We start from the raw sequence: 19,568 nt of genomic DNA, 5'->3' as shown, positions 1-19,568 counted from the left end.
TGAGTTTAATATGTTTTTTAGAGAAAAGAGTAATTACGTATTTGCTGATTAAATTTTTTTTTATGTATGTTTGCCTGCAGTGTGTCTGTGCACCATATGTGCGGTGCCACAGGGGGGCAGAAAATGGTCCTGGAGCTGGAACTGGAGTTACAGGTGGTTGTGAGCCATCGTGTGGGTGCTGGCACCAACCCGGGTCCTCCAGAAGAGCAGCCAGGGCTCTAACCAATGAGCCACCTCTCCACCCCTGTGTTTGTTTATTTCTAAGAAGAGTGGAGCCTGTTGTAAAAGGATTCTTCAATGTCCCCTGCTAGGTGCTTCTGCATGAGAGAAGGAGGTGGCTCAGCCAGCCTTAGGATGTCTGAGGATGAAGAAAAGGTGAGGTTACGCCGGCTGGAACCAGCTATCCAGAAGTTCACTAAGATAGTGATACCAACAGACCTGGAGAGGCTAAGGAAACACCAGATAAACATCGAGAAGGTGAGCGTTCGCTTCCACTGCAGAAGCAGGTACCGCATGATTCTGACTTGCTGTCTTTGGCTTCCAGCTGGATAGAATAGCGAACCTGAGACTTTGTAAGACTCCTCCAACTCTGTGATACAGCCGCACTCACTTTTTAAACTGGCCTTCATGCTCTACATATGTATGGCTCATATATTCCTTTTATCATGTTGAGGAAGGGAGATAGGGTGGAGTGGACGCCTCTTTAATTTACACGTGGCGGTTTTAGGTGGTGAGTAATTAAGTTCAAACTGTTTGACGGTGCCCCGCCGTGAGAAGGTAGGGGCTGTGGCTAATGGGGCTGCCTTCATCTCTTCACCCCATGGCAAGTGTTTTGAACTCGTGCCTATCAGTAACTGCTGTCTTCTTCATGTAGAGAAATAAATAACTGCATGATGTGAGGGGATTTCCTTCCTCCATTGCTTCTCTTTGAAAAGGCCCCCCAGTGATAAGCACCGCCACGGTGGGTTGGGGAAATGAGGGCAGAGGAGCTGCTCAGAGCCCTGGACGGGCCGTGACAGCTGCAGCAGCCCCAGGCTCGCTGGGAACTGAGCCCTGACTTGGAAGGTGGGTCATCTTCTGTTTAAGCATTGAGCTGTGTGCTCCTCTACTTCTATTTTTATCTTTAGGATCGGGGTGAGCCATGTGGTCATAAGTCTTTCAGTGTAAGCTCTATTCACTCAAAATACCAATTCTCCTATTGATTTTTCTGCTATTTAGCCACCTTATAAAAAAAAACAGAAACTCATTTCTAAGATATCTGCAATGGAAATTTCTCTGAGGGTTAATATTTTTCTCATTCCTAAATGTCTTGTTCTTTAGGTATAAGGCTTAAGTGATAGCTCTAGCTTGTAAGGATACAGAAGGAGTTGTCTGGTAAACTGGTTCTCCTTGGAATGGAAGCATGTGAAAGTATTCCATACTTTGCTTAATGGGATAGGGAAACATACCTTATCAAATCTTCTACTAGAGTTGAGCAATCCAAAGTAAACAATTCTGTTTCTAGATTGTGTAAAAGATTTGATAAGGTGTGTTTCAAAGTCCTGAACTATACCGGTTTCTCCATTACTGAGACAGTAAGAATTAGGGAGAGGAGTTGATTTCGGGAGGGAGAGACAAGAGGTCTGTGGGTTACTAAAGCCATCTCCCCTTTATTGTCCTACTTTACCTCTGAGAGTTAACAGTCTTTCTGATAGCTACCTGTGTGAGCAGTCCTGTCCACGCCAAGGGGAACCCCGCAGCAAGTGGTGGGAAAGGAGGAATGGGTCCCTTACTGATTGGATTAGTTCTCCCTGGTGTCATAAGAGAATTAGCCTGGGGTTAGTGCCATTGATTCTGCTCCGCCTGAACATGTTTCTTTTAGCATTTTTACTTATTATGAAACCTTCAGACATTATCGGATAATTATAATGGACAGACAGATGATAATGTCTAACCTAAGAAGGTAAATTCATATTGATTTATACTTTTAAAAAATATGCTTGAACATTTCACTGTCTGTAGGGTTTCTAGTTTAATTATGAAAATACCTCGTTCTCTTGAATAGCGTATTTGATGGACAGGCTATGGCATGTAAACATACTTAAAAATTGTAGTACTCACTCTGTACAGGACAGTTAACTAAATTTAGGCTCCAGGTGTCTTACAGTGCCCGCTTTCAAAAAAGGCATATTGTTCTTAGGAAAAGGTGTAGAAAGATAAAATAGTTATTATTCTGGCCATCAGTCATCCAATACGAATTTAAAAGAGAAAAGCCAGACTGGAGGGAAATTGAAGGTAAGCCTTTAGCAGAGTGATTCTGCAACAGTGACAACAATGAGAGCAGTGTGCTGGGGACACCTGGGCCGTGTTCCTTAGCCCTCAGCCGTGCTGTTACACACGATGTGTGGTTAGCATACATGTGACCCTGACGTTGGGAGCCTTCGCAGTCAGCTTCCTTAGCTCCTGCGTCACAGGTACAGCACAGTAAATAGGAGCTAGAAGATAGCCAACCTGGAACATGATTGTCCTTATTTCCTGTTGTTGGGATCTCAGAAGAAAGTCACTGAGAGGGATGTACACCAGGATTGTATGAGTTAGTTAACGGCTGAGATGCAGGTGGCAGGAAGCCGCATACGGCTCATCAGAGTGGGTGGGGTCTGTCTGCCGTAGGCTTGCCGCCATCTTATGTCTCATGGTAGTGGAGCTGTCCGTTGCCGGCAGGCATGCTCCATCCGTCATACCCAGCTTCATTTCCCTCCTAATGATCTTACAGCACCTTTCTATTTTGAAGGTGAATTCCTCAGTAAAGAAGGTAGAGGAAGTGTGGGCCTGAGTAATTTGCTTCCTGTCTTACATCTGTTAATGACATGTACCCCATCATTTGCCTCCATTTAAGCTTTGTTCTTTGTTCAAATCCCAGCTCTGGCACTTCCTGTGGAGTGTGCTCTGATTGATGTCATCACCTATCTGTAGACACTTCATCTGGACACAACCCTGTGAAGTAGACCTTGACATTTACAGATTTGGCACCCATGTTTCTTTGTTAAACCCCGTCTACCTGTTGTAGTTATCTTATGGGTGGTGATGCTGTAACAGGGGTGAGGTGGGGTTGGGTGGGACTAAGAGGGTGGGCATCCTATGCGTGTGTGACCATCCATCTGACCTGAGAGGAGGATAGAGAACAAGGAGGATGCCGGGCTCACCACCATTTAGAACTTCCCGGTCCGGGCTGCTTGGCTGTACCACCCCGTCTTTGCCCTTGTTAGCCTTGGAGTCCGGCCCCATCTGCTCTGGTTGGGCCTGCAGAGAGGCCCACCTGCTGTGGTCATGGGGCAGGGCAGCTGCTTGAGCATGTGGGGAGGTGATATGGTGACTACGGGGGGCTTGTATCGGTCCCCACTAGCTCTGCTCTTCTCACCTCCACCTGCACCTAGTGTCTCTGATGCCCAGCCGTCCTGAAGTGCAGCCTGCCTGTGGCCTCCACGCCGCTCTCCCCTGCAGCCATCTCTACAAGCTCAGACCGTTGCTCTCCCTGGTCCGCTGTGTCCGCTGCAGTGTGTGTGTGCTCTTCCCAGCTTCTGAAGTTTGCTTCAAAGTTCTTGTCTGCTGGTGTCTTCTCCTGTGTTCTCGTTGCTCTTGTGAATTTTCACCTTTTAACATTCTTTATTGTCTTTTCGTGTGATTTTGGAAAAGAGCAGAAATGAATATTTGTATTTAATCTGCCGGGTTTAATGAGGAACAAGATTATTTATTACAGGAAATAAATATTAGCTTTCCTTAAGTATTTATTGGTGTTTAGTATTTGCTGTTTCTTAGTGTGTTAGCCTTGAGTGATGTATAAAAATAGATTTTCAATTCCTAAGAAGTTTGCAGTTTAGGAAATAAGAGAACATTCCAAGAATGATCAGAGGCAGCGTATGACTGTGCATGAAACAGGTGGCGTGGACTAGACAGGTAGCTTGCAGCTTGAGCCCAGCAGTACCAAATGAAAGAAGAGGATGGCTTCATATTTATACGTTTGCTCATGTTATTCATTTGTTAATTGCAATTACAATAGCCCCCCCCCGTGACTATCTCCTTTACCAAACTCAGGTGGTGGTGAATGATACTGTGTCTAGTGACTGTGATAGTTCAGCTCTTTGGTTATGAAGGAGCTATAGGCACATCTTGGCAGTTCTGGCCAGTAAGCCTTGGCCAAAAGCCTGATAGGAATTTGGAAACCTTCAAAAATGTTTTCCTGCTTTACAAAAGATACACATGTAAGGAAACAGTTCCCTTTCTTCTAGCGGTCTGGGTATGTCTTCCTGTCGCATCTAGAACTCTAGCCAGCCAGCCTGCATTAGGAGACAATATGAGGGCTCTATTGAACCTGGCACTTGACCTTGTAAGTGCTGCATTGAACCACCCTGGCATGGTTGCCACACTCCTGGCTGCTTTCTGTGTGACGTAGGGAGTGTGTTTGTTGTTGGGGCCACTTTCAAGTTTGTGTTTCTGTGTTTAGCAACCCGAAGCGTAATGCTGTGGTTCCCGCCGTGCAGATAGACAAAGATCTTATCCCGCAGAAGCCTGTGCTTAGAAATGCTTGCCAGTTGTCCAAACTTAACTACACGTTTATAGGTTGCTTCTAATGGTTTTCACGCATATTATTACATCACCCTGCTTCCCCCCCACCAAATATTTGGGATAATAGCTTTCATAGTATATCCTAACTTCACATAAGATTGAATAGTAAGCAGTAACAAATGGAATTATTCTTTATTTCTTGTGATTCACAAGGATAATGCCATTGAGACAATAGTTTCTTCTGTAGCCTCTTTGATAAGTGGGCAAATAACAGCAGCAGCAGCAAAGGCTGCTGCTGTCCTCTGTTGAGAGTTACAAGTGACAGCACTTAGTCTCACAGTCGCTTAAGTATTGTTGTTGTTTTAGGATTTCACATTTATTTATTATGGGGATGTGGAGATCAGAGAGCAACCTTTGAAATCAGTTCTCTTCCTTCTATGGTGTGCATTAAACTCAGGCCTTGGGCTTAGGCGCAAGCACCTTTACCTGCTCAGCCGTCTCTCCCGCCCTTTTTGCTCTTTGAGAGAAGGTCTCTCTCTTAGCCCTGGCTGGCCTTGACACATAGCCTTCCTTTCCTAGCTTCCCAGTGCTGGGGTTACGCACATCACACTTTACTCTGCATCACTCTGTAGAGGGAGAGACATTTAGAGCAGTTGAGCTGCATACTTGGAGGTTGCTATGTTAGTGCAGGTACCCAACTTATATGTACTTGAGCGTGCGCTTCTAACAGATGCGTAGAATGAGTAGACCTAACGCTGCCCTCAGAATACCACTTCTTATGCCCAGTCTTTAATTCCTGTGAACGGGCAGCTGTGAAGCCAGATAGTGCTGTTACACTTTCTCTTCCGCTCCAGTGCAGAGCTTCCTGTGAACATTACTGTAATTACCACCAGTGCAGCTGGGACCTTCCATCTATGGTAACCCTTCTCTGCTATGTCACCTGTGAAGTTGATGGTTATGTGTCCTTCGTTTTGAAGCCATCATGAGAATGCTGGGCAGAAAAGGGACAGGCCCTCCAGCTCCTTAAATCTCACATGCCATCTCTCTACTAATTTAGTAAAGACTTTCTCCAAGATTTACATTAATATTTATATCTTTGTGAAATTAGGTCAGTATTTGCAAGTATTAGGGATTTTCCAGTTCTCCATAAATAAACAGAAGTGTTTGCAAAGGTTCTTGGTTCACTCAGACATCATTTTCTTGTGCCTGTTAATTTGAACTCATTTGAAGTGAGTAGGTTTACTTTTTCTTGGTTTTCTTTCTTTTCATTTTTTAGGGGGAAAGAGATAGGACCTAGAACTTCTTAGCTTGGCTTATTTCTGGCCAGCTTTTCTTTTTTTCTTTATTTTAAAATTTAAATTAGAAACAAGCTTGTTTTGCATGTCAATCCCAGTTCCCTCTCCTCCCCCCTTTCTCCTGTCCCCCCATCCCATCCCCTTTCTGCTCCCCAGGGAGGGTGAGGCCTTCCATGGGGGATCTTCAAAGTCTGTCATATCATTTGGAGCAGGTCCTAAGCCCTCCCCCAAGTGTCTAGGCTGAGAGAGTATCCTTCTATGTGGAGTGGGCTCCCAAAGTCCATTCATGTACTAGGGATAAATACTGATCCACTACCAGATGTCCCATAGACCAGACCTCCAAACTGACATCCTCTTTCAGGGGGTCTGGATCAGTCCTATGCTGATTTCCCAGCTATCAGTCTGGGATCCATGAGCTCCCCCTTGTTCAGGTCAGCTGTCTCTGTGGGTTTCTCTAGCCTGGTCTTGACCCCTTTGCTCATCTCTCCTCCCTCTCTGCAACTGTATTCCAGGAGTTCAGTTCAGTGTTTAGCTGTGGGTGTCTGCTTCTGCTTCCATAAGCTACTGGATGAAGGCTCTAGAATGGCATATAAAGTAGTCATCAATCTCATTATTGGAGAAGGGCATTTAAGGTATCCTCTCCACTATTGCTTAGATTGTTAGTTGGGGTCAGGCCTAGAACTTTTTAATGCTAGGCAAGCACTGCATCTCTGAGCTATATCCCTAAACCTGTTGTCTTTGTTGTTGAGATAATGTCTCCCTATATTCCCCAAACCAGTCCTGATCTTTTGACTCGGATAATCCTCCTGCCTCAGCTGTCTGGTTGGATAAGATTGCAGGCATACTCCATCATAGCTAGCTTAATTTCCTCCTGATGATCATATCCGTGCTTTTCTACTTTGAAGGTGAATTCCTCAGTAAAGAAGGTAGACAAGGACACTGAATAATTTCACTTTCTGTCTTAACATCTGTTAATGACATGAACTTTACCATCTGCCACCATTCAAGCTTTGTTTTTTGTTCAAATCTCAGTTAGGTGCTTCCTGTGGAGGATGCTCTGATTGATGTCATCACCTCAGATATAGACACCCATTTTAACACAGCTCTATGTAGTAGACCTTAATGTTTATAGACTTGACATCCATGTTTTATTATTTGGAACAAAGCTGCAAATGTCTGTGTTTCCAGAAGTTATGATGGTGAAATTACAATAGCATAAGATCATGCATGTGTGTGTGCGTGTGTGCGTGTGTGTGTGTGTGTGTGTGTGTGTGTGTGTGTGTGTATGTGTGTATGTCTAGGGATATGTGCCATGTTGGCATGTGGAGGCCAGAGGACAGCTTACAGAAATTGGTCCTAGAGATGGAACTCAGGTAGTTACCTGCTGAACCATCTGGCCAGCCTGAGAGTTTAGAAATAATTAAAAAGTTGATATTTATCTGTATATTTACCATTTACCTATACTCCTCATTCCTTTGTGGAGAATCAGAGTTCTGTCAGGCACCATCAGCATTTCTCGCAGTGTCTGTGCTGCATGTGTGTGGGAGCTGCAGTGGAGTTGTGTCTCTTCTCTGTGAGCTGCACGTGGTTCCGGTGACTCTGTGAGCTGCACGTGGTTCCGGTGACTCTGTGAGCTGCACGTGACTTCTGGCTTGTGTTGTCTGTCAGAGACTTCTGTCACCCTTGTCTCTGCATTCAAGCATCTTCTCCTTTCTGCCTGCTTTTGGGATTATTGCTTTTGGGAAAGTTCTGATCTTAGTTTTTACCATTTATCATCACAGTTAAGAAACTTGAGACTCTGCATATGTAGTGAGGATGTGTAAGGTGCTGTCTGTCTCCCAGCTTCTCTTGTATTCTCTTTATTTGTGTTCCCTTCCCCATAGAGTTTGCAGAAAGACAAAAACTTTATTTTGGTTAAAAAAAGTAATTTGATCTGATAACATTTTGTGTTGTTGTTAACTGTTACTTATAAATTTTTATGTTTTTAAATTTTTAAAATGTAATATTGAAATCCTTCAGAAAGTTAACTACCATTACAAAAATCACTGTTTTCCCTCTCTGCTATGTTCAGAGTAGGTGAGTAGAGGTTTTGTGGTGACTGGACATGGTCTCATGATGTAAAACTCAGCACTTCCCCTGTTCTTTGTTTAATAGTATCAACGGTGCAGAATTTGGGACAAGTTGCATGAAGAGCACATCAACGCAGGGCGCACTGTTCAGGTAAGTCTGCTGTGCGTGGCCAGTCAGTAGAAGAAGACAGTCAGGCTGATAAGGTTTTATCTGAAGTGCTCATTTCAAGTCGTGTGAGATTTGACAAGTGAAGATGAAATCCGTTCTTGTGTCACACTCTCCCGAGGCAATGGCAGGACGTTCAGTCCCACGAGGCCAGCCGTGGCATCACCCTGGCAGGCAAGTGTCAGGTTTGGAATGTTTAGGACTTGTAGGTTTTGAGGTAGGGGTTACTCACCTTCCTCCTTCCTAGCTGACCCTCTTTTGGGTATTTGTTAGTGTTTACCAGGAACTGCTAAGTCATATTTCATGTTGCCTCCTTTCCCTTAAGAATAATAAGTTAACTTACATTTTCACAATCAAAGCATTTTCCAAAATCCTTACAAAACTCACAGTATTTCCCAAGGTTGTATTAATTAATTGATTGGTTGGCATCAATTAACCTTTTTTTAAAAAATTACCTTGGACAAATATTTCTTGTGTGTTTTCTTCATGTATGTTCTGCTGCTTTATTTGTAAGACACATCTATAATTTGAGAGATACAGTATTCTATCTATGAAATATATTACCCATATTTAGTTATTTACTTTAAAAAATAAGTTCTAATTATTTTAAACTAGCTTTTAAAAATTTAGGGCCAGGCCCGGTGGTGGTAGCACACACCTTTAATCCCAATACCTGGGAGGCAGAGACAGGCGGATCTCTGTGAGCTCGAGACCAGCCCTGGTCTACAAAGCTATGGAGAAACCCTGTCTCAACATAGAAAGAAAGGATGAAGATTCAGGGCCTGTGAGACGGTTTATTGGGTAGCGGCACTGGCCACCAAGCCTGACAGCTAGGTTTCATCCCCAGGACCCACATGGTGAGAGCAGACAGCTGACTCCAGCTGGCTGTCCTCTGACCTCCACACATGTGCTGTCCCTCAGCACACCCGTAATAAATAAGGAAATCAATGCATTTGAAAAGCTATAAGCATTAATTTTTTAAAGAACAGTACAGTAGAGGCAGAGCCCCACAGTTCTCTATCTTTAAGACCTATTTGGAAGAATCCGTTGTGAGGTCTTTGGGCTCCTTTCCCGTGCTTCCTCGTGATTACTGACTAGCCCATGTAGTTATGCGGTGTAGGCGCCATCTCTTTACCCCTGCCACATGGGTGGGGCTCTAGCTCTCCACTCTGTTCTCCTGTCTTCCTTCTCCTTTATAATTGCATATATACTGGCATTGGTTTAGTTAGTACCTCCTTATTTTGATTATAATGAAATACAGTCCAGCCCTTTACTTTTTTTTGAAGTTAATAACAACCTTACTTTTAATTATCTGTCTTTCTGTCTGTGTATTCTGAGTTCTGTTAAGATGTTCCACATGTTTTATCATATCTCTTTGCATGATATTTTCATGTGTTTAGATATATGTGTGCTCTTCTTTACTCTGGAGTTGTCTCTAAGACCTTCAGCCCTCAGCTCCTGTGTGGACTCTGTCTGATGCATAGCTGCTGTCCTGGAACTCCCGGGATGCATCTATGCAGGGGCTGTGAGTTCTCAGGGCGTCCTCCATTTTTACCTCCTCCCGGGATGCATCTATGCAGGAGCTGTGAGTTCTCAGGGCTTCCTCCATTTTTATCTCCTCCCCAGGATGCATCTATGCAGGGGCTGTGAGTTCTCAGGGCGTCCTCCATTTTTACCTCCTCCGCTGCTTTGTTGGTTAGCACCCAGAGGTAAAGTAAGTAACTGTATGTCTGAAACCCTCACTGTAGTTCTACCGGGTATAGGATTCCCTTTTGAATTGGCTTTCAAGAGTGACCGCTTTCCAGCTCTTTGTGTAATTCTTTCAAAATCTGAATCTCTTTTTTTATTTCTTCCTTTACCCAGGGATGGTGCAATTGTGCAGTGTTCAATTTCCATGAGTTTGTAGGGTTTCTGTGATTTGTGTTATTGTTGAATTCTAGTTTTAATGCAGGGTGGTCTGATAAGTTACAGGGGGTTATTCCAATTTCTTTGTATCTGTGGAGATTTGCTATGCTTCCTATTATGTGGTCAATTTTAAAGAAAGTTCCATGTGGCACCGAGAAGAAGGTATATCCTTTTGTGTTTGGGTGGAATGTTCTATAGATGTCTGTTAAACCCAGTTGAGTCATAACTTCTATTAGTTCTTTTGTTTCTTTGTTAAGTTTCTGTCTGGAGGTCCGGCCTAATAGTGAGAGTGGAGTGTTGAAGTCTCCTACTACTAGTGTGTGAGATTTTATGTGCAATTTGAGCTTTAGTAATGTTTCTTTCACGAATGCGGGTGCCTTTGTATTTGGGACATAGATGTTCAAAATTGAGACTTAATTTTGATGGATTTTCCTTTGATGAATATGAAATGGTCTTCTTCATCTCTTTTGATTGATTTTAATTTGAAGTCTAATTTGTTAGATATTAGGATTGCCACACCAGCTTGTTTCTTGGGTCTGTTTGATTGGAAAATCTTTTCCCAACCCTTTACTCTGAGGTAACATCTGTCTTTGACATTGAGATGTGTTTCTTGTATGCAGCAGAAGGATGGGTTATGTTTTTGTATCCATTCTGCTAGTCTGTGTCTTTTTATAGGCAAGTTGAGACCGTTGACGTTGAGGGATATTAATGACCATTGATTGATGATTCTTGTTTGTGCTTGATTTATTGGTAGTGGTGTTATTGTGTGTAGGTTCTCCTCCCTTTTTCTTTTGGTGTTTGGTAAAGTGGGATTATCTATTGCCTATGTCTTTGTGAGTGTAGTTATCTTCGTTGGGTCTAGGTTTTCCTTCCATCACTTTCTGCAGAGCTGGATTCATGGACACGTATTGTTTAAATCTGGCTTTGTCCTGGAGTATTTTGTTTTCTCCATCTATGGTAATTGAAAGCTTTGCTGGATATAGTAGTCTGGGCTGACATCCTTGTTCCCTTAGTGTTTGTAGGACATTTGTCCAGGATCTTCTGGCTTTCATCGTTTCCATTGAGAAATCGGGTGTAATTTGGATAGGTCTGCCTTTATATGTTACTTGGCCTTTTTCTTTAGCTGTTCTTAATATTTCCTCTTTATTCTGTAGGGTTGATGTTTTTATTATTATATTGGCAAGGTGACTTATTTTTCTGGTCCAGCCTATTTGGTGTTCTGTAGGATTCTTGTATTTTCATAGGCATATCCTTCTTTAGGTTAGGAAAGTTTCTTCTATGACTTTGTTGAATATGTTTTCTGTACCTTTGAGCTGTATTTCTTCTATACCTATTATTCTCCAGGTTGGCTTCTTCACGGTGTCCCATATTTCCTGGATATTTTGTGTTAGGGATTTGTTGGTTTTGAGATTTTCTTTGGTTGATGTCTGTATATCCTCTAATGAGTCTTCAACACCTGAGATTCTCTCTTCTATCTCTTGTATTCTATTGGTGATACTTGCATCTGTAGTTCCCGATTGTTTACTCAGCTTTTCTATTTCCAGCATCCCCTCATTTTGTGTTTTCCTTACTGTTTCTATTTCAGCTTTCAATCCTTCAACTGTTTGAGTTGTTTCCTTCATTTGTTTGGTTGTTTTTTCTTGGTAATCTTTAGATTCTTTAAGAGATTTGTTTATTTCTTGAATTTTTTGACTCATCTTTTCCTCCATTACACGTATTTTTTGTTTGTTTTTTCTTCTATTTCTTTAAGGGATTTCCTCGTTTCCTCTTTGAGGGTCTCTATCTTCTTCATAAAATAATTTTTAAGGTCTGTCTCTTCTGCTTCATCTGTGTTGTGCTTTTCAGGTCTTGCTGGGATTGTGTCTCTAGACTCTGGTGGAGTCATGTTGGTCTTTCTATTGCTGAGTGAGCTCTTATTCTGTCTTCTTCCCATCTCTTCTTCCAGTGGGTGCAGGTGGGGTCTTTCCATCTCCACTGGTCTCCTTCTTTCCTGAAGCTGAAGCTGGGGTCGCCGGAGGTTGGGGTCTGGAAGGACTGATGCCTTTCCTGTGTAGGCAGGTCCTCTGGATGCTGGAAGCAGGCCCTGGAAGATTGAGGGCATGGGTGATGGGCCTGATTTCCCTGTCTTTGCAATGGACCTTTTCCCTCCTTGGGACTTTTGTGCTCTGCGTATCCCTAGTTCTCTGAAATTTTAATAATGTTTTGTGTTATATCTTATCATCCATCTCAAAATTCATTTTTATTAGTTTTGTGAAATTTTATTTATTTGCTTATTTGTTTGTATTTTGAGACAGGATCTTACCTGGGCACAGGTTGGTCAGGAACTTACTATGTAGTCCTGTGAGTCCTCAAACTTATGGCAATCCTCTTGGTAGCCTTCCAAGTGCAGGGACTATAGGCTTGAGCTACCACGCCTAGCTTTAATTTGTTCTCCGTTCTCTCTCTCAAGATTTTTTTGTGGGGCTGGGGAGATGGCTCAGTAGGTAAAGTTACTGCTGTGCAAGCTTGAGACCTGAATTCAGATTCCCAGCATGTGTGAAAAGTCAGGTATGGCATACATCTGTAACCTTAGTGACGAGCAGACCCCTGGAACCTGCTCTCCAGCCAGCTTAGACACTTGGTGAGCTGCAGATTCAGAAAGAGACCCTGTCTCAAAATAGGGTAGAGATGCTGACCTTTGCTCCACACAATGGTCACATGTACTCGCATGTACAAATATGTACACATACTGTTTTATCTTAAGGGTCAGCAAACTGACTCCCAGACTCAACCTGGCCTGACAGCTGTCTGTTTATTTGTTTACTTACTTACTATCTTCACATTACAAATGCAGAGTTGAATAGTTGCAACAGAGACCATATGGCTTCCAGAATGTATGCTGTGTACTACCTGGCCGTACAGAAAGGGCTGCCAATCTCTGTTTCACTGAATATTGGAACTCAGATTGCGTGACTCAGTGGTTAAAAATGAGCCTAAGAACCCATATAAAAATCTGGACACCACAGCTCATGTTCATGATTCCATCATTCCTACAGCAAATGGGAAGCAGAGACAGGTGAGTCCTCTAGAAGATTCGGGCTTGCTAGTCCAGAGTACTCGGTGTAGCACTGAACAAGAGAGACCTTGCAAAATAGTGAAAGGCAAGAGCCAACACCAGAGGTTGTTCTTTACCTCACACACAAGCACATGTGCACAATCAGACAAACACATATGCACAAATCCAAATATATATTCAAACGTATAATTAAATTACTATAGCTGTAATATAGTGAAAATTGAGGTTGGATGAAATGAAAGCAAGATGTCCCAAAAAAGCACTCCAGAAGTTCAAGGAATAGACACTACTGAATTCAAATAAGAAGATGGAGAAAAGCAAAGGAGTTTGAGGTTGAGATGGAAATACGGCTTGTCTCTGTTGTACTGGATGGTGACTATCCTACAGGACTCAGGAAAAGGTGACTCTCCCCAGACCCCACATGCTGGGCCATCAAGATTCAGTGGGCCTGAGCTTGTTAATGGTAATGAGATTATTATGACTTGGTTTTCTTACCATCTTACTGTTTAATGTTTCACTAACAATCACATAATTTTTATTGAGATATTGACAGTCAGAGTTTGTGTACTAATTTTTAAAATCATGTTGACATTATTGACCTCCATCTGGCATGAAAGATTTGTATGTGCCGTTGAAATAATGAAATCAAACTTGTTAGTAGATTCATGTGTTTGCTTCCTTTATTCATCTCTGCTCCAGACTTAGTGTACAGGCTTGTTCATGGCTAGTTTGTGATAAAAATCTTTTTTTTTTTTTTTTTTTTTAGAAACAAGTGATAGGCTTTTCAGATTTATCAGAATTAGGTTTTTGTAAAACTCACCTTTTCACTTTGGTTTCATCTTTTGGGACAAAGAACTTCTTATGTGATTTACTTTTTAACCTTTTCTTTTATGTTTTATGCTTTTGATATCTTGCATAAGTAATTTTCTCCATATTTATATGATGATAAACAAGATTTTGTTTGAAATACTTCATTCATTTTGTTTTTGAGACACAACGTTATGTATGTAGCTCAGGTTGGCCTTAAACAAACTATGAATTGAGGATGGCCCCAAACTCTTGACCATCCTTGTCTCTGGCTACGGAGCCCTAGTATTATATCTAGTATTAACAGATACACACCACATACGGGGTACTAATTCATTTGTATCTTACAGTATGTGTGTGTGTGTGTAGAAGTGTTCAATGTTGACTTTCTTTTAATTAGGCTTTCTAAATTTTTTGTTAATGTACATATGTAGTTAGTTTCCATAGATAGATTTTTTACAGCCAATTACTTTTAAAGTCTTATTATTTCTAATGATTTTTTGTAATCCCTTTGAATTTTCTTTTCCAAGTTCAACTTTTTGAGACTTATTTTTCCTCTTTCAGTATTACCATATTTCCAGATTTCTATTTTATATTGATTACTTTAACTTTTTAAAAATTTGGCTTACTGACCACTTGAAAGGGTTGCTTAAAAATAATTGTGTTCAATCAGGTAGTGGTGGTGGCGTACACACCTTTGATCCTGGCACATGAGACAGAGACAGGCAGATCTGTGAGTTCAAGGTCAGCCTGATCTACAGAGCAAGTTTCAGGGTAGTCAGGGCTACACAGAGACGCCTGACTTGAAAAAGCCAAAAGAAAAAAACAAAACAAAACAATAAATGCTTGTTCAAATATATCCTTTAAAAATTGCCACTAGTGCCAGAGAGATTGTTGAGTGGGCAAAATCATTTGCCCCCATGATAACCTGAGTGGTGCTTGTAACCTGCATTACTGAAGGAGAGAACCAGCTGCCAGAAACATTTTCTGAATGTGTGTGCGCAACCACACACCCCTAAAATAAAATTCAAAATAATTTAAACACTATGTAAAACCAAACAGCTCCTCTATAAAAGGATTTTTAATTCCTTTTCATACAATGTATTTTGACCATATTGCTTCCCTTCCCTCAAATCTTTCCCAGATCTTTCCTACCTCTCTACCTTCTAGACTTCACATTCTCTCTCTCTCTCTCTCTCTCTCTCTCTCTCTCTCTCTCTCTCTCTCTCTCTCTCTCTCTCTCTCTCTCTCTCTCTCTCCCCCTCCCTCCCCCTCCCTCCCTTCCCCTCTCTCTCTCAAAAAACATTCCAGTAAGAGAAAAACAAAACAAAATAAAAGGCACACAAAATCCATGGAGTCAATTTTGTGTTAGCTGATTAACTGTTCCTGGGCATGGGGCCTGCCCCAGGGTGATTGATGTGCCCAGTGACACTTTCTGTAGAAAACTGATTTTCCCTTTGCCAGCAGCTATCAGTTGGACATGCCTTCTTGGTCAAAGGTGGGACCCTTTGTCCACTTCCCCTCTTATTAATTTCTATTTTTCTGAATGTAAAATGTCATTATTCTGTATTCAAATGATAAATTCTTAATAGATTGAATCATATTTGACACTTGATTTACTCAAGTTACATTCTGAATTTGAGTTTCCTCACCTGTCAAATTAGTATAATGGTTCCTTACTGTGAGGATGATTGTAAGATTGTCAGTCATATGTGCCAAGATCCTACAGAGCCCATATAATAACAGCAGGTATTCAGTAAGTTAATTTTAAATTGGTTATGTAATCACATTACTTTCACCCAGTTTTCTGACCTAATCATATAGAGTGTAAAATGAGTATTTTGGATGTGTATGCAGGCCAGAGGTCAGTCACCTTGTTTTCTCACTGAACCTGGAGCCTGCCTGTTTGGCTGGACTGACTGACTGTCTAGCCAGCGAGCTTCAGGGATCCACCTGTCTCTGCCTCCCCAGTGCTGGATCCCTGACACATGCCACTATGCCTGGCCTTTTTCTGCAGTTATTGGGGATCTGAAGTCATCCTCTCATGCTTGCATAACAAGCACATTGTCACCTGAGCAATTTCCCCAGCCCAAAATAAGTATTTTGAAAAACTGTCTCTTGGCTCTCCTCTAAATCTTAACAACAGAAGTTATGAAAAGTGTCTTTCAGTCTCTGGACCCTTAGGGGTCCTGGCTGGATGACAGTGCAAACATTCAGTTCAGCATCTGTGTCAGTATATGAGTAGTTGTGAATGTGTTGTAAAAATTAGCTATCTGGATTCTGGGTAAAAGAAACAAGAAGACCAGAGACTTTTTCTTTTTGTCTAAAATGTAGTTTTAAAGGAACTTGAGAAACTTGGTGTTGTTAGTGGTAAGTCACAGTCCAGGTCTCAGTGCTCTGGTGGCTTAGTTAGATGCCGTAGTATGGTGGTTCTCAATCTGTGGGTCGAAACCCTTCTACAGAGGTCACCTAAGACCATTTGCATGTTATATATTTACATTAAGATTCATAACAGTAACAAAATCACAGTTATGAGGTAGCACCTAGAATAAGATTATGGCTGGGATTTACCATAACATGAAGACCTGTATTAAGGGGTCACAGCATTGGGAAGGTTGAGAACAATTGCCATTGTGAGAACCAATTCCCATGTTTAGTCATATTTTCTTTATAGTCTCTTACCGTTAACTCAAGTGGATAGGCACCGAAGTATGAGCCTTAATACATAATTGTAGATGCTCATTAAATACTTGAATAAATGAACTAAGTCCTTTTTTTCTCCTTTAACTTTTTAGTCTCCTTGCCTGCTCCCCCAGCCCCATGCTTGTGCTAGACAAGTGCCCTTCTAGTAATCTAGGGCCTCCGTTGTGATGTTCAATCTTTTTAATACTTGGTTATTTGCTTAAAATATATGTATATGTATTACTTTTAGTACTGGTTGACACTAAGTCATGTGTAACGTCATACTACCATCAGTGACCTTTATGAGGTACACCTTGCAAATAAAGAGTAGTACAGATTTATTTTAATTACATAGTTATGACTCTGGAGCCCTTAGCAGTAAATCATACTATGTCTAGAGTATGTTTGCTGTAGTATTTAAATGTTTACCAGTGGACTTGTGCTCGTGTTTATAAAGAAATCTGATTAATTATTATGATACCAAATGTTTTCTGCTGTACACAATTTGCTCTCAAAATTGCATGTTATAAAAACACATTAGGAATCCTAAATCAATATTTAATGAAGGCAAATATATGCATAGCCACTCATTTTTTAATCATCAAATACATAATTAGCCATTTTTTTCAGAGTTCTCAATTAACTTAGAATAATTGCTTTTTACAGTTATCATCCATATAGAGTAATATATTTGACTATATCTTAAGCCTTAAACAAGAATTTGGAGATATTTCTGAACAAAGTGGGAAAAGAAAACTAATTATTAATCTGAGCAGGAGGGTATGTGTTCTTATTTGAAAGTTTGGGCGTAGTTTGCAGTTTGTTATATTGCAAAGCTTGTTAAATGCTGAGTTGATGAACTTACCTTGTTGAAGCTGCTTCACTTGTGACCCCATTGCTCTAACTTGTGGACATTTCTGCAGATTTATTGTTATTGTTGTTGTTATTACTATTACTATTATTGCTATTACACAGGGTCTCCTGCACAGGCTGGTCTGGAGCTTTCTGTGTGGGTGAGAGTGATTATGAATTTCTGATCCTCCTGCCTCCACCTCTGAGTGCTGGAATTCCAGGAACATTCACCACACTGGTTTATGCCATGCTGGTATAGAGCCAAGACTTCATCTGTGTAAACCCTTTCTGTAGTTTCAGGGTTTAGCATTCCTGTCTTCTGCGCTGACTATTAGAAGAACAGAAATATTTTATTATCTACCATTTCTTCAGTGTTACTGTAGACACTGGAAAGAGCTATAAACAAAAGAAAAGAAAATTCTTCTCCTGTATATCATGTGTTTGGAGGAGTGGCTGGAAAAGAATTAAGAGATTTAATTTTAAATTCTATTCTTTTTCTGGTTCTGAAGACTGAACCCAGGCAAGTGCTCTACAACAAAACTGTATCCCCAGGCCAAAGTGTTTATTTTTAACAACGTAAGTCCCTATTTGTGGGGTGTGATTTTTTTTCCAGTTGGTTTACTTTTGTGAGTGTGGGTGACTTGTCTGGATGTATGTCTGTGCACCATTTGTATTCTGTGCCCATAGAGGCCAGAAGAGAACATTGAACTGAAGTTGGGAGTGGCCATGTGGGTGCTGGGAATTGAACCCAGGTCCTCTGCGGGAGCAGCCAGTGCTCTCACTCCCTGAGCCATCTCCAGCCCCAGGTGTGATGTTTTAGTGAGTGTGCTGATGCAGCCAGCAGCTCTGTCACCCCAAGCTTTTGTCACTTGGCTGTGGTGACAACATTCACAGGCCTCTAGCTGTTTGGACACACACCAGAAAGTGTGGTTAAATATAGTTCCCCTGCTGTACAGCAGGACCAGAATTGCACTAGAATTGTAGTTTTGTGCCTGTTAAACAACCTCTGTCCCTTCCCTCTTTCCCTCCCCAGCTTCTGGTAATCATTATTCCACACTCGGCTTCTATGAGAGCAACCATTTTAGATTCTGATATCAATGAGATAGTTTGGCATTGTTCCTTCTGTGCCTGGCGTAATGTCCTCCAGATGAAAGGCTTTTATTACTTTTCTTTGGTGAATAGTTTCCAATTGTGTGTGTATCTGCCACCAGGTTTTCTCATCACTGGCTACCACTTAAGTTGGCTAGCAGGGAAATACAGATAGAAACCACTTTGACAAACTGATTTTATTTCCTTTGGATGTACACCTTTAAGTGGCACCGCTGGATCACAGGGTAATCTATTTTTCATGTGGGAACCTCTGTATCATTTTTCATAATTGCTGTACTAATTTAGATTTCCACACAAGAAGTATCCAAGAGTTCCCCTTTCTCTACATCCTTGTTAGCATTTGTTATTTTTTTTAAATATTTTAAAAAGTAAGTAAATATAAAACATACTGATGGGTATACTTGCTATGAAGAAAAGTAAAGCCAGGGATAAAAAATTCTAGTAATGAACTCTTATGTAAGTAGTGGCTGTGGAAGGTTCTGTATAACATTTTAGGGAAGAAACTGAAGGCATACACTCAGAAATAGAGTTCTCCAAGCGTGGGGAAAGTGTGGTGTGAAGGCTGTGGTGGATGGGAGGCATGTCCACCAGATGCTCAGGAGGTTGTATGGCCAGTATGAGTGAGGAGAGTGGAGGAGATGCAACCAGACTCCAGCTGGGTCAGACCTTGGGGGTCCTGCAGCAAACAGTAACTCAGGGTTGGGAGGAAGCTCTGGAAGGTTTTGAGTTATATAGTGACCTGAGACAACCTGAAGACATCTCTTTCCTGTTATAATAATGACAGTTCTGTGGGGGCAAGGATCGGAACAAGCAGATGAAAAGGGTACTTAGTAATCATCAGGTACTGTTTGTTAGACACATTTTTTTATGTAGCTTCTCGGAAGAGCAGATGTGTACTCGTCCCATAAGGGGAATCAACAATAGATCAAAGAAATGGTTCCCCCAAAAATCTAGCTTAGTGAACCATGGACCCAGGTGTGGATAAATTGAAAACAGCTGCATCCCTGAAATCCACCTTAGCAGGCTGACACCTCACAAAAGCTGCTTCCCTGGAGCTCTCTCGCTTTCAGGCAGCCTGGCCAGTG

General features: G+C 41.6%; 1 protein-coding gene across 3 annotated transcripts in view; it reads left to right on the top strand.

Moving 5' to 3' along the window:
* Positions 1–19,568, top strand: part of Stx17 (syntaxin 17) — a 51,705-nt gene that overhangs the window by 5,563 nt on the left and 26,574 nt on the right. For 2 of the 3 annotated variants that reach the window (XM_040738567.1, XM_040738564.1), the window contains 2 exons: positions 312–477; positions 7,992–8,057. In XM_040738567.1, coding sequence (XP_040594501.1) covers positions 322–477; positions 7,992–8,057 — 222 coding nt within the window. In that variant the 5' untranslated portion in view covers positions 312–321. Of the gene's footprint in view, positions 1–311; positions 478–7,991; positions 8,058–9,698; positions 9,787–19,568 lie in introns of all 3 variants that reach the window. The other variant, XM_040738570.1, reaches the window with a different exon arrangement.

This window comes from Mesocricetus auratus, unplaced genomic scaffold, assembly GCF_017639785.1.
Source record: "Mesocricetus auratus isolate SY011 unplaced genomic scaffold, BCM_Maur_2.0 Super-Scaffold_6730, whole genome shotgun sequence".
NCBI classification, from domain to species: domain Eukaryota; kingdom Metazoa; phylum Chordata; class Mammalia; order Rodentia; family Cricetidae; genus Mesocricetus; species Mesocricetus auratus.
Note: the sequence above shows the minus strand (reverse complement) of the source record. Positions and strands in the feature narration are given on the sequence as shown.